Below are 13,677 nucleotides of genomic sequence, written 5' to 3' on the forward strand. Positions count from 1 at the left end.
TTCCATTTATCTCCCCCTTCCTCTCTCTGCAGTCGAGCAGCATGACCGACACAGTGATGAGCGGTGGTTCGGGTCGCTGGGTGTCCAACGACCGGCAGAGGAGCATGCGTCCGAGGTGATCCCACTTTTCACAATATTTATGCCGCTGTACCGCCTCTGAGTGGCCGCATCATGTTTAACTGTGTCATGCTTTGTTTCACCTGCATCTGTTTCTGCCGTGTGGTGTGTGGCACAGTGATAAAGAGCAGTAAGTAGTCCAGTTTTTCTATGTGCATTGCACGTTTCCATTGTGTGTGTCTGTGTGTGCTTTTATAAAGCAGCTATTTGTCAATATTCCCTGTGAGGGATTGATTTGTGAATAGAGCACCCTCCACACTTACTGAAACACCTGGTCAAGATGTGTTACATTGCATAATAAATTATCCTTTTATGGAAGTTGCGTCTTAGTAACAGCTAAAGTATACTCAGTGAGCAAAATCTCCACAATAAGATAATTGTTTGCAAAATCACACTTTCTGGTGCTCCTTAAAAATAATTCTGTGTATTTTTAAGAATCTGGAACTTTATAACAAAGTGGCAAACTTTGTGGTATGTTTATATCCAAAGTTGAGATTGATTAATTTTATTTGTTTATTTATTACATTTTGTTTTGTCTTGACTCTTAATTTACATGGGGTTTTATATTTGTTCCTAGACCTTTGTAATTCCCTTTGTGTTAAACTTGACTGTATGAAGAGTTTTTTTTTTCAAACGGTTTAATTGATTGTGATTATATTTCATGTTTCTGTTTCATTTATCTCATATATAGGTAATTCCATTTTTACTTGCGTTAATAAATGTTTGGATTATCCTGAGATTGTCCAACATGCACCTGCTAGGCTTCTGTCCTGCTCTTCTAGGTCACACCTTTACTGATTGCTTCTCTGTTCCACAGAGCATTCAAGTTCTGAATTTGAATTATAGAGTGCCGCATTATGATGCAGGATTTTATATTCCAGATTTTCTCCAAGGTCATGTCACCATCGTGGCCCTGCTCAGGGTCTGGTCTGTTGTTGCCTTCACAGTCTGTGGGGTCACTGGACTTCTTCAAGAAGCAGCTGAGATATCATCTGATTTGACAGGCATTTGGGTAGCACTGTATCTTTCTTTTATTTTTTTATGATTTTTATTTTATTTTAGCTTTTTAGTTTAATTTATTCTGACTTATATATTTGTGTCATTTTTGCTGTTTTACTATAAAGCATATTGTCCTTTTTTTTTATCTTGAAAGGTTTATTGTAAATAAATGTTTTCATTACGTTGTTCATGTTCTCGTGGGTATGAATAATAAATAATTATTGAGCGGTGAATCAGTGACCCATTTCTCTTAACCACTTGCCAAAATGGGAAAGACCATGGAACATGTCGCACCACTAAGACAGGTGTGTGTCAATATTCAGATTCTAGGAAGTGTTTCCAAGAAAATAGGGCCTTGCTCTGGTCATATCTGCAATCAGAGCAATAGTAAAAACAACTGGAACCCGAATTTAAGCTAACAAGACGATCAGAGACTCCGAGCAGTTGCTGCTTTCCTGTTCATGGACATGTAGCTCCATTCAGCCACGATACATTCATGCTGTGGGTTGTTCCAGAGATCGTAATTACTTATTTTTTGACTCTCACATTACGCTGCTGATGAATATTGTTGTTTGCCTCTCACTCTTTTAACCTGTGGAGTGAAGAGTAAATCAAAGAGATACCGGGACAATAAACTGTCTTGAGAAATTGGTCAAAGTGTTTCCTGTATGTATGCTCCAAAATCGTAAAATGTTATAGAAGACTCTATGCTGTACTATTACTAAGAGAGGACATTAACAGCAGTTATTTAAGTCAAACAATTTGGGATTTTCCCCACTCAAGAAGTGCATCACATTGTAGGTTTGATTTTACAAACTATTTCAGTGTGAGTTTGTGTTTAGGGTTTTTATACACCCTTACCAGAGGTGTGTGTGAGTGTGGAGGTTGCTTTGTAAATGTGTGATTTGAACTGTAAAAAACCTGAAGCTGAAATAAACTTAAGATTTTTGTTTGGTCAACAGGGGGAATTGGTCGATGCAGTCAGGCTCTGGTTCTGGTCCAGACCTAACAGATGAGGAGAAGGAGATTATAAACAATGTGATTGCCCGCGCTGAGAAAATGGAGGCTATGGAGCAGGAGAGAATTGGGTGAGAATTGCCAAAACATGCATTTAGGGATTTTCTTTTGCGTGCCTGTGTTTTCTCTTTTACATGAGTGGAAAGTTGAATAAAACCTCAAAATGAGACGAACGAGTCGCATAATTGTAGAGCCGAAATAATTACCAGCGGCATTGTGAGTTAGATTTAGCTGTATTGATGCTGCAGGCGCCTGATAAACCGCCTGGATGACATGAAGAAGACCGTGTGTGGGGACGGTGTTTCTCGCTGCCTGCTGTGTGGGGAGCAGCTAGGCTCACCTGGGGTCAGCTCCGTCGTGTGTGAGGACTGCAAAAAGGTAGCAATCGCAAAAGCACAAACCAGCAGCTCCTGTCCTGAAATGTTCCAAAGATGAAAAAAATTGCCTAAGCAGTCTTTAAATATGCATTTGTAACAGCAATACCTAATACCTTCTTATGTGCAGAACATGTGCACAAAATGTGGCACTCAGTGTGGCAGCCGAACTCGCCCTGTGTGGCTGTGCAAGATCTGCAGAGAACAGCGAGAGGTGAGAGCTGGCAGACAGAAAGAAAACGAACCAAAAAAGAAAAAAGAAACAGACTGTTGGGCATCCAATGATTCATTGGATATATTTCCCTGAGTTTTAACAACAAGGTCTCCTCAGGTGTGGAAGAGGTCCGGTGCCTGGTTCTTCAAAGGCTTTCCGAAGCAGTTCCTGCCGTCGCCCATGCCGTTGTCTAAACCGAAGGAGACAGCTCCTCAGGAGGCAGCAGAGCCTCAGAGGCCGACAGTGTCTGAGCCCAGGGAGGCAGCAGCTCAACCAAAGCCACCAGGTACAGGCCCATTCAGGCACCGCCTTGACTATCAAAAGATCACTTATGAGAAATGTGTTTTTTTTTTTTGTATCTTTTAGGTTCCCATCAGAGTCAGACTTCAGCCTCTGAGGAGCAAGTTTCAGGCAAGTGTTTATTTGTCTTTGTGTTACTTATGTAATGCTCATATAAATGCATATAATGTTATGTATATAGGGGTTAACATTCCAGGTCGATAGCCCTCAACTTAAAAGCTTCATCATATGAGTTTGAAGAAATTTCTCCATTGTGCCTGCTGCTAGCATGTGCTTGTTCTACATGAAAATCAGCACTTTCTTCTTTGATTTCCAACTTTGACTTCCAATGAGTCACTTCCTGGTGGTTGAAGAAAAATCCGCAGAAAAGCCGCACCGGGCTATAAGCCGCATGGTTCAAAACGTGGGAAAAATACAGCATTTAAAAAACTGCAACATGCTCTTTATGCCTCTTGTTGCACAAAGACCTTTTATCATCATCTGGCTGAAATGCTCTGCTTCACAAGGTTGGATTAGGTTCTATATTTATCTTGCCATCACACATTGGTAAGTGGGTGTTACAGGGGAGAAAAATCTATAAAAATCTTAGATTTTCCTTAAATATAGGGCTTTTCACACGCTGCTAGAAGAGCATGAGAAATTGACAACTGGGACTGTATCATGTATTCACAACAGGGATGTCAACAATTTTATTCCTTTTGACTTTGGAAAAGAAAAAAAAGTCTTCTTCCTCTTCTTTTAATGCTGCACAAATGTCCTCCGGTTAAAAGATGAGACTTTTCAGTGTATGCTTAAGCTGCTGGAGCGCATATTAAACTGATGGAAAATTTGGTGATTGTGCCACATTTGCACAGAATATTTGTTATTTTTTCGGTGTTGGGCAGGAAACTGATGTGAGGTCGCCCTCTAATCTAACAACTAAGCTGTTATTGAATTTGGCAACTTTAATGCTCCCTTTTATACATATTTGAATTTACTGAACACAGTGTATTACAGCACTTTTTATAGAATGGTCAGACTTTTCAGAGTCACATATATTTTGAACTGAAGATCAGAAAATGTAGTTAAGATTCGATAAAAAGACAATGAATTAGTTCTCCAATTTAGCACTCAGTGGAAAGTTGTCCATTAAAATCCAACTTCAGTTTCATAATCCGCCCTTCAGCTGACGCCCTCTGAAGTTTGATTCCCTGGGCGATGAGCCACGTCGCCCCCGTCAAAAACCACCTGCCGCCACTTCTCGATCTCCAGTTTCCACAAACCGGTGTGTTGTTTTGCAATTATAATGAACTTCAAGGTGACTGAAAATGCAGCATTGTGTTAAATTAAACAACGTATAGTGTTAAAAACTGAAATAAAAGTATGCTTGCTGGGTTTCACTCAAAAAGGTAAAAAAAAAAAAGTGGCTGCACAGCTTGCCACTTTTATTTTAAGATGTGCTGAGTCACTGCCAGATCTCATACAGTCTGAGAGAAAACACGCACGCACACGCACACGCACACACACACGCACGCACGCATATATACAGAGGCACAAGCAAAGTATTTCTCCGGTGCTGTCTGAAACAGAGAAATTTGTTTAAACAATATAATTGTACACGACCTGTTTACAGTCGTAATCTCTACTGTTAAGTGCTTTTCAACCAAAGCAAATCACCAATCAAATTTCTGAACAACATCATTCTCAGTGCTTTACAAACCAAAAGAGACCAACACAAGGAGTCACGCCTTTTTGTTATTATCAAGTTTCATATGGCACATGTTTCTTTTTGCTTTCATTCATGGACTACCTCTATTATGCAGTTGGTTCTACCATTTAACCCCATCTCACAGTGCTCTGTTTTCAATAGTCCAACTTTTTTTCTGATTCCCAAAGGTGGCAGGGCCACCCACTGCTGCTGTCGACAGGAATGAAGTCTTTCAATTAGCCGGTCAGGAGTTGCATGCTGGGATATGGAGCAAGCCTCCATGTGATGCTGCCCTTATGGGTCAAACAGCTTAATTTCAGTCTCAGTGCGATCTACCTGTGTTGTGTGATGCATAGCAGAAACATGAGGGATTGTCTTGCAGGCTGCTCGTTCCCCGCTGCTTTTTGTTTTGTATGTAGGTCATCCCCTTTGCAACGTAAACCCTGCGGCATTAAAATCTCCAGGAAGACGTGGCAGTTTTACAGATTGCGCTGCAGCACAGGGATGAGGTGGGGTGATTTTGCATTTTGGGAGTCTTTCTGTTTTCACTTGTGCACGGTTACTTTTAGGTGCGCAGATGCAGGCCCGTGCTGGTTACCCACCTGTGGCCCCGAAACCAGCTATGCGTATGGCTGCAGGGGGTACTGGCCCTGAAGAGGCAGGTCAGGGAAGTCCGGTAGTGATGAAGAAGATGGTTCCGGTGCACAGCTCCAGGGCACAACCTGCTGCTTCAGCCGCAATGTCCCAGCAGGGTGAGGAACAAAATATTTCTCTGTAGAGATGCAAGAGAATGTATATTTCTTAAAACTTTCCAACATTTTGTTGTGTAATACCCAAAAAGAATAATGTTTTAAATTGTGATTTAAAACTCTTCCATTAGGCATGGAATTAAGTTGAGGAGAATCTCAAAGTAGGGTTAGGTTACGAAACAATTTGCAAACCTTTTAAAAGTATTACTGTGAACCTACCAAGACTCGGTCATCTACCTAAAATGATGGGAGAGGCAAGAAAAGCATTATTAGGAGGAGCAGCCAAAAAACCCATACAGCTGCAGCTGCTGAGCTCAGGTTAGAGATTTATTGACTGGACAACTATTAGTAGTACGCTCCATAAATCTGATCTTAATGGAAGAACAGCAAGACGAAAGAGATTGTTGAAAGCAAGTCATACGAAGTCTTTCTGACGTGTAAGCCAAATGTTGCAGGGAACTAACACTGCACATTACCCTGAACATGGTATCCTTGGGATATACATCGGGCTGGACAATATGGCTGAAAAATGTATCACAGCATTAAGGTTTGTATTGGCCAATATTGATAATTGTTGATTCATTTTTTTATTTATTTTTAATATACAAAATTCTGGAAGCTGACGACATAATCTCTCCTGTTTTATCAACAGTTTCCTTTCAAGTTGTCTACACATTTTCCATACTGCTGTCTTTTATTTTTAAGCAGTTATAAGCCAGTTTGTTGCTTGGTATCCAAAAAGTGAATGAGTTAGTTGATACCACCAATCTTTTTTAGTTGGCCATGAGAGGTGGAAGCAGCGAAAGTCTTTTCTTTGCCTAGATCCCCAAAGAGTGTTGTCTGTATGGGCGGTGATATGGCATTAAAGTTTAATCACAATATATTGTGGTTTTATTATGACAACAATAAATGTGACAATAAGAGAAAAATATAGAGAAAAATGGTAAAAATAACAATCCTGACAATAAAAAAAGCCCTAAAATTGATGCTTGAGGGGTTTTAAAACATCAATTGGATTTTATTGTGACAATGACAAATCAAAATCTTATCGTGTTAAGACATTTATCACGATAAATAATAAATGATACAATTAATGCCCACCCCTAGCTGCCCAGCTCTCAATTGAAGTTCAGAAAAATTACTAGGCATTCTATCAGATGTTGTCCTGTTGCTATTGATCACCTGTCTATCACTATATATATTGTTAGTGATTTGCTGTTGAGCAGAGAGGCATACGTCCAGCCCTAGTGTCATGCTATAGGGACATCAGTGACAAAAAAGCCGGTAAGAACTAATGTGGAGATGGTTTGACTTAAATTCAGGGCAATCCTGAAGTTTGTGTTTGTAACCGGCCAAACTGTGGGATTTTGAATACTTTTGGACGACGTGCCAGTCACTAACTTGCTTTACCTGTGGTGTCACTTCCCTTAATAGGTCCTGTGGCAGGAGACGTGGGTGCTTACGCCTCGGAGCAGAGAGCACCTCCTGCTGTAAGAGAGGACAGGAGGCAGCCGGCTGCCTACAGCGCGGCCCCTCCACGACAGCAACCTCCCCCTGCTGATGATGAGGAGGAGGCCAACGACTACGACTCTGACGAAGCCAGTGAGTGCACCATCTGTGCCCCATTTCATACTGCAAGGTGGCAGATGTGTTCAGTTTAGGTTCATTTTCTGTACAGATGACATGTGGGCTTTGCTACAGGTGAATAGAAAATGTTTTTTTTATTTTTTATTTTTTTTACTGTCGCTGTAAAGAGGATATCGTGTGCTGATCGTCTTTTTCTGGCTCTATTTCCACGTTCATTGTGAACATCTGTCTGTAAATAATACATCTATTTTGACTCCTAGTGAACAAATGGGAAATTACAACACAATATGTCGTCACAGTGTCAAAGAACTAAAGCCAAGGAGAATAATAACAAGAACTAAATCAGCAGTGATTCATAAATTATTCAGATATTTTCCATAAGCTCTATTTTAAGGAAAGAGAATGGTGCTAAGCCATCAATGACTTTAGCCTGAAGCCATGAAAAGACTCCATTCTCTCTCAGGAGAGTTCTGTTTAATTTATTTTTATTTAGGTCCACGTCTTTGGAACTGTGCAAATAATTTTGAATTCAACAGGGCTACCGGGTTACAAATCCCTGGAGCTGGATCCTTTCCCTGGTGTAAAGAGGGAAGATGGCAGAAATAGCAATATTTTTATGAACCTTATCTCTGAGGGGATGGGATGGTTTGAATAGTTGGGTTCTGGGGTAATGGCAGGTTTCTGCAGTTCTCGTAAATATTGGACATAGAAATGTTTTGGTTAATAAAGCGTAGAAAAATTAATACATATGATGTGGAGTAGCAAAAGATAAATTTGCTGGTATTACAACAATCTAATATGTTCATATCTCAAAGTTTTGTTCTTTTCTAACAGAGTTTTACCAAATATATCACTAAAAAGTGAGTTAATTATGGTTGATATGTTTGTTTTTTCAATAAGTCAGTCACTTGGTACCAACAATATTAGTTGGATTACTATGATGTTTTATCCAAACAAAGTTGCACACACATTACTGTGAAGAACACGGATGATTTCTGTTATTTTCCTATAAAATATAAAACTGGGCTACATCCAATTCTTACATATGATGACATAATATCATGGCAAAGTGAGAATTTGTCAAACAGAGATCAGAATTATAATACTCATTAATACACACTTTCTTTTAATATAAAGGCATTTTCAAAAATGCAATAACGTTCACCTTATTCACTGTGTTGTGGACATGGTAAACAATGCAGTATGTTTAAATGCTCAAGCATTTCAATTTCTAAATGTAAATTTAAGAATTTTTCCACACTTAAATTTAACACAAGCCACCTTAAGTCCTGTGGAGTTGCAACCAGATAACACAAGCTTGATTCCCTCCTCCAGCCTCCAGCTCTCTGACAAGAAATAAAAACTCCTCCAAATAAAACCTGTGTGGGCGGCATAGGAATCTCTAAAACAGCTATATATATATATATCTTTTTTTTTTTTTTTACTGAGAATCATCTTCTATAGGGGGTGAAGAAAACCCTGTGACTTATCAGGAATCACGAATTGAAGATTAAAACTTGGTTAGATTTATTGTTGTCTTTATTGGTTTTTTTTCCCCTTTAATCCACCAGGCCAAACCTGTTATTTACACAGGAATGTTGATAGTTATACTTTTAACCTCTTATGTGCAGACTTTCCATCTCCTTCTTGTTTGATGCTATGTGTGGTCTGGGTCTCTTTCAGCAACACTGGGCTCTCTTGAGTTTGGCCTTCTCTACGATCAGGAAAGCAACAGCCTCCAATGTAGCATCCTCAAAGCAAAGGTACTGTTGGCCTCCTTCTCGTGCACAAAGGGACAATTTCAGTCAAGTAGTTTATACTGAAAAGCTCCTGAATGGCACTTTAGCTTAATTGCTCTCTACGATTTGTGATCTGATGAGGGTAATGCTTCGTTTCTCTTCAGGGCCTGAAGCCCATGGACTCCAATGGGCTCGCAGATCCTTATGTGAAGCTTCATCTGCTTCCTGGGGCTAGTAAGGTAAAAGCATCGACTCAAGGCTTTTCCAGACATTCAAGGACCTCAAAAACCCTGGGAAGTCTGAAAAAGTCTGGAATCTGATTGAATTATTAAGTATTTGTATTCTCCTACGATCCATCCACTTTTGTACAAGCACAGTTAAGCATTAAGCTTTTAAGTTTTAAACAATTGGTCATTTAAGTAGAGAAATATAGAATTTTGTCTAGAATGATATGTAGGAGATTTAGAACCTTAATTTCCTGTTGTTTCTTAAATACACTAAAAACAGATTTTAGACCTTTTTGCTCTGACAGGAGTTATCTATGGTAGCTCAAGCCTGACACCTTGTGGTGGTTTGGATGCAACAAAACCAAACCTGCAATCTAAACAGTCGCTTCGAGAAAGTGATAATTACTTTTCTCAATCTACCTTACATCCATCAGTCCAACAAGCTGCGTACAAAGACCCTGAGAAACACCCGCAACCCTGTGTGGAATGAAATACTCATCTATCACGGCCTGACCGACGAAGACATGCAACGTAAAACCCTCAGGTGGATTTCTGGTCCCACACAGATACACTTCGACCCACTGAGCGTGTGTTAATTTACACGCTTCATTGATTTTTGCAGGCTCTCTGTCTGCGATGAAGACAAGTTTGGGCACAATGAGTTTATTGGCGAGACCCGGGTAGCACTGAAGAAGCTGAAGATGAATCAGAAGAAGAACTTCAACGTCTGCCTGGAGAGGGTAGTGCCTGTGAGTTAAGCCAAATTTTAAAAGGAAAAGAAAAAATGAGCAAATGATTTTATCTGCTTGTTTGAATCTTTTTATCTGGCTTGTCATGACCTTGTTTCTCAACACAGACGAAGAGAACTGCGACAGCCGGAGGAGCAAGAGGAATTGCGCTCTACGAAGATGAGGCAATGATTGTTCCCAAGCATGTCTAAACGTGACCGAATCCCTCAGGAGTTTATGCAGGTGTTAGTATTCGGTCCTGCTCAACTATGTTCCTCCCATGCTGTGTCTCAGACAGGGAAGGAGGGCACGGATGCAGAGGAGCGCGGTCGCATTCTGATGTCTCTCATGTACAGCACCCAGCAGAATCGCCTCCTCGTGGGGGTCGTACGCTGCGTTCACTTGGCTGCCATGGATGCGAATGGATATTCTGATCCATATGTCAAAATGTAGGTTGAGGTGGTGAAAAAAAAAATTGCACTGTAATTAAATGATTCCAGCAAAGACATAAAGTACTTTGTGCACAATGTGTGAAATTTGCAGATGCCTGAAACCTGACATGGGGAAAAAGGGCAAGTGCAAAACACAAATCAAGAAGAGGACTTTAAACCCAGAGTTTAACGAGGTTAGAAAGCAGGAAAATTAAATGATCTCAGCTGATTATTTCTTATCAATTCATGCCTGTTTGTAAAATGCTAAGAACTTTTTTTTTTATGTCTGGATCGGATTTTTAGGAATTTAGCTTTGACATCAAACACAGTGAACTGGCCAAGAAGACATTAGACGTCTCTGTGTGGGATTATGACATTGGGAAGTCCAATGATTACATAGGTGAATATCTGATCTACCTTGAAGGACCCTGGAAAAGTACTCGTACTCCCTGAATTTCTGTACATTTTCCCTTGCTACAACCACCAGTTTCAATTGTGGCTTTAGTTGTATGGTTAGTCATTGTGCTTCTGGAAGGTGAGTGTCCACCCAACCCCAGTTTTTGCAACCTCTAGCAAGTATTCTGCACAGATACTCAGCATTTAGCTTCTTCCCGTCTTCCCATGAACTTGAATCAGTCATCTACTGAAGAAAAGCATCACCATATCATGATGCTGCCACCAGCATCATGATATTGATGCTGGTATTGGGGGGAACTGCCAAATTGGGGGGGAACTGCCAAATGTTCAGTATTGTTTTGACCTGACTACTGCACCGTCTTCCATGTTTTTTGCCTATGTAAAACAGCTGGATTTATGCTGAGATCAAATTACGCACAGTTGACCCCTGCTAAGTTATTAGAGGACCTCTCAGTACAGTTAGTTACATTAGATTTCATTTAGGGGTGTTCGATTAGAAAAGGGTTCTTGTGGGCTAAATTTCTTATATCATTTTCCTTGTACTTCACAAGTATGTGCTACTTTGTCTCCTTCATACAGTAAAAACCATATAAAATACATGGACTTTTGTGGTTGTAACATGGTAAAATGTTAAGAAAGAGGTTGAGGGACATGAGCACTTTTGCAATGCTTTGCTGTGATGCAGTAAAAATTAATTCTTTATTTGCTTCACCACCTGCTTCTCACATGAGCCCCTCCTCTCTGACAGGTGGGTGTCAGCTGGGCATCACCGCCAAAGGAGAGAGGCTGAAGCACTGGTACGAGTGTTTGAAGAACAAGGACAAGAGGATCGAGCGCTGGCACACCTTACTGAACGAGAATCACGCTGTCAGCGATTAACCATACATACAGCATGGGCTCGCACCTAATCAGTTTGCATTCATGTCTTGTTGCACTTTTACAAATGTAGTTTTTTGTTGTTGTTGTTATTGTTTTGTTTCCATATAGATTTTAACATAACCAAACACGTAGGCACTGTTTCTTCCTTCTCCCGTATAATCCCCTATTTTTGTAGTTGCAGCTCGGTCACCGATACACAATTTGCTTCTGGCACAAATCATGTTGTGCAAATGAATCTGAGGTTTCAGTAACGCGACCCAAACGAACTTTTACACTATGGAAAATGCTGCAACAAAAAAATAAAAAGGCCTTTAGAAATGCTTTGTAGTGACACATTCTTCACTGAAGTAAATGAAGCGTGAATCGCACTGGAACAGATCAGAAAAAGCAATAGGTTATAGCATCAGAACCATCGCCTAAGCTCACGAAGGCCTTAAACTGGGCCCACAACTCAAATTCATGACTTAATTGCCATGTGAAACATATAGAGCTCTATAAGCATGCCAGACCACAGCTGCACCTTAAAATAACTCGGCTGTATGGACATATTGTATATTTCCACAAAGAAATGTTTACAAAATGATACATTGCTCAGGATAGGATAGACATCTGATACAACAGATGATTCATACGTGAGTGAACCATGAGCTAGAAAAATCTGAAATGAGTTGCTGTTAATTTGTGGTTTTAAAAAAAAATTATATGTTTAAATATATATTCTGGCACACTTATATAGTTTGACAGGAGTTTTTCTGTAGTGTTACTCAAGCTGTGTGGGCTATTTTGCGTTTGTAGGGCGTAATAACTATGTGTTAAGAGAAACCGGAAAGAGATCCAAGATTCTGATCTTTCATTTAGTTTCTTTGGGAGAAAAAAAAGAAAAGAAGAGAAAACGAATAGAATCACGTCCTGCTACCTCTACTCGTTCAAAGCTCGCGGTTCACTCTGACACCTCAGAGGGTTTTTTACTGCACTGTTTACATTGAATACACATGTTTAAGTCTGCTACATGTTTACAGAAGAGAGAAGACGGAGCAAGTCATGTCAAAAGTATGTGCAGTCTATATCTGCATGCACTGTGCTTGTGACTCTCATGTGCCTGGGGCATTCTTAGCCCGCTTTTACCCCAAACATTCCTCTCTTTTCCCCCTGGCTCGCTCTCTTCCACTCCCTGATTATCCAAGGCTTAAGTGAGTGTTTGTTCACTAATTAAAGCAAATCAAGGAAAGCACACCTTACACAGTGGAATGACCTCTATTTATACAGTAAATTGTCTGCAAGTTATTCCAATGTGACAACAAAGACAAAAAAAAAAAAAAAAAAAAAAAATCCTATGCATGGAAATGTCTTGTGATTAAAGATGTAAATATATAGATATTTAGATAGATATATCACTATCTGTCTACATATATATATATACATATATATATTTACACTTTGTTAGAAATAAATGCTATTGTACCTTCCTTAATGTTTACAGTTTTCACCATGACATTCCTACTGATATGGAGGCCATACGCTGCATGACTATGATTACTATGGTTTAATCTGGATGAACCAGTTCGCTATTTCACAGAGGATTGACAGAAAGTCAACTGAGCACATCAACATAAGATGCCTATGAGTAGCAGATCAATCTTAGCGTTTAACCGAGCGATCCTGTACATGCACATTCGAAGCTTACCAGTGTCTTGTTTTCTCAGTAAAGAGCAATGCCCAGATGTGGCAATGACCTTGTTCTACACTGTGCTACGTCAACAACTGTGATCATGATGAGGTGATCATCAATCGCTTGTAAAAACAAAATCGACAAAAAAATAAATTAAATAAAAGGCTTCTCTGCGAGCTGAAGTTATATCTGCCTTCTCCCTGGTTCTGCTTGTTCTGTGGAATGTTCCTCAATCTCTGTCTTTGTACATAGATAGTGCATGAAGTTGAAATCTGTATGTTTGCTAATAACTTTGCATGGAAAGGTTTTGCAGAAAGTTTACACAGACAAATAAAATCTGATGAAAATTGATATTTGTTCTTTTCATTTTTTATTTTTTATTTTTCTTTGCCTCTGCAGAGAATATATGTATCACATTGCAGCAGTCCCTGCAATATAATTACGGTTGCATGTTAAAAAGACTACCTGGATGGCCACACCATCTTAGCTAAAATTGTCTGCAATGATGTTGCTGTTGCAATGTTTTCCTAATATGCTGTTGGG

At 39.8% G+C, this 13,677-nt stretch overlaps 1 protein-coding gene across 4 annotated transcripts in view; it reads left to right on the forward strand.

Annotated features, from left to right (window-relative positions):
- The window catches only part of LOC129372979 (rabphilin-3A-like), a 24,541-nt gene extending 11,056 nt beyond the window's left edge, over nt 1-13,485 (forward strand). The window contains exons 2-19 of one of the 4 annotated variants that reach the window (XM_055050626.1): nt 41-115; nt 236-247; nt 2,079-2,204; nt 2,382-2,511; nt 2,638-2,721; nt 2,839-3,007; nt 3,088-3,132; nt 5,278-5,460; nt 6,892-7,059; nt 8,728-8,807; nt 8,948-9,022; nt 9,445-9,554; nt 9,633-9,759; nt 9,867-9,923; nt 10,033-10,187; nt 10,282-10,363; nt 10,473-10,569; nt 11,335-13,485. In XM_055050626.1, the coding sequence (XP_054906601.1) occupies nt 42-115; nt 236-247; nt 2,079-2,204; nt 2,382-2,511; nt 2,638-2,721; nt 2,839-3,007; nt 3,088-3,132; nt 5,278-5,460; nt 6,892-7,059; nt 8,728-8,807; nt 8,948-9,022; nt 9,445-9,554; nt 9,633-9,759; nt 9,867-9,923; nt 10,033-10,187; nt 10,282-10,363; nt 10,473-10,569; nt 11,335-11,465 (1,905 nt within the window). In that variant the 5' untranslated portion in view covers nt 41 and the 3' untranslated portion in view covers nt 11,466-13,485. Of the gene's footprint in view, nt 1-32; nt 116-235; nt 248-2,078; nt 2,205-2,381; nt 2,512-2,637; nt 2,722-2,838; nt 3,008-3,087; nt 3,133-5,277; nt 5,461-6,891; nt 7,060-8,727; nt 8,808-8,947; nt 9,023-9,444; nt 9,555-9,632; nt 9,760-9,866; nt 9,924-10,032; nt 10,188-10,281; nt 10,364-10,472; nt 10,570-11,334 lie in introns of all 4 variants that reach the window. The other 3 variants (XM_055050625.1, XM_055050628.1, XM_055050629.1) reach the window with 3 other exon arrangements.
- Nucleotides 13,486-13,677: the final 192 nt, after the last annotated feature.

Source organism: Poeciliopsis prolifica, unplaced genomic scaffold (genome assembly GCF_027474105.1).
Source record: "Poeciliopsis prolifica strain line A6 unplaced genomic scaffold, Auburn_PproV2 SCAFFOLD031, whole genome shotgun sequence".
NCBI classification, from domain to species: domain Eukaryota; kingdom Metazoa; phylum Chordata; class Actinopteri; order Cyprinodontiformes; family Poeciliidae; genus Poeciliopsis; species Poeciliopsis prolifica.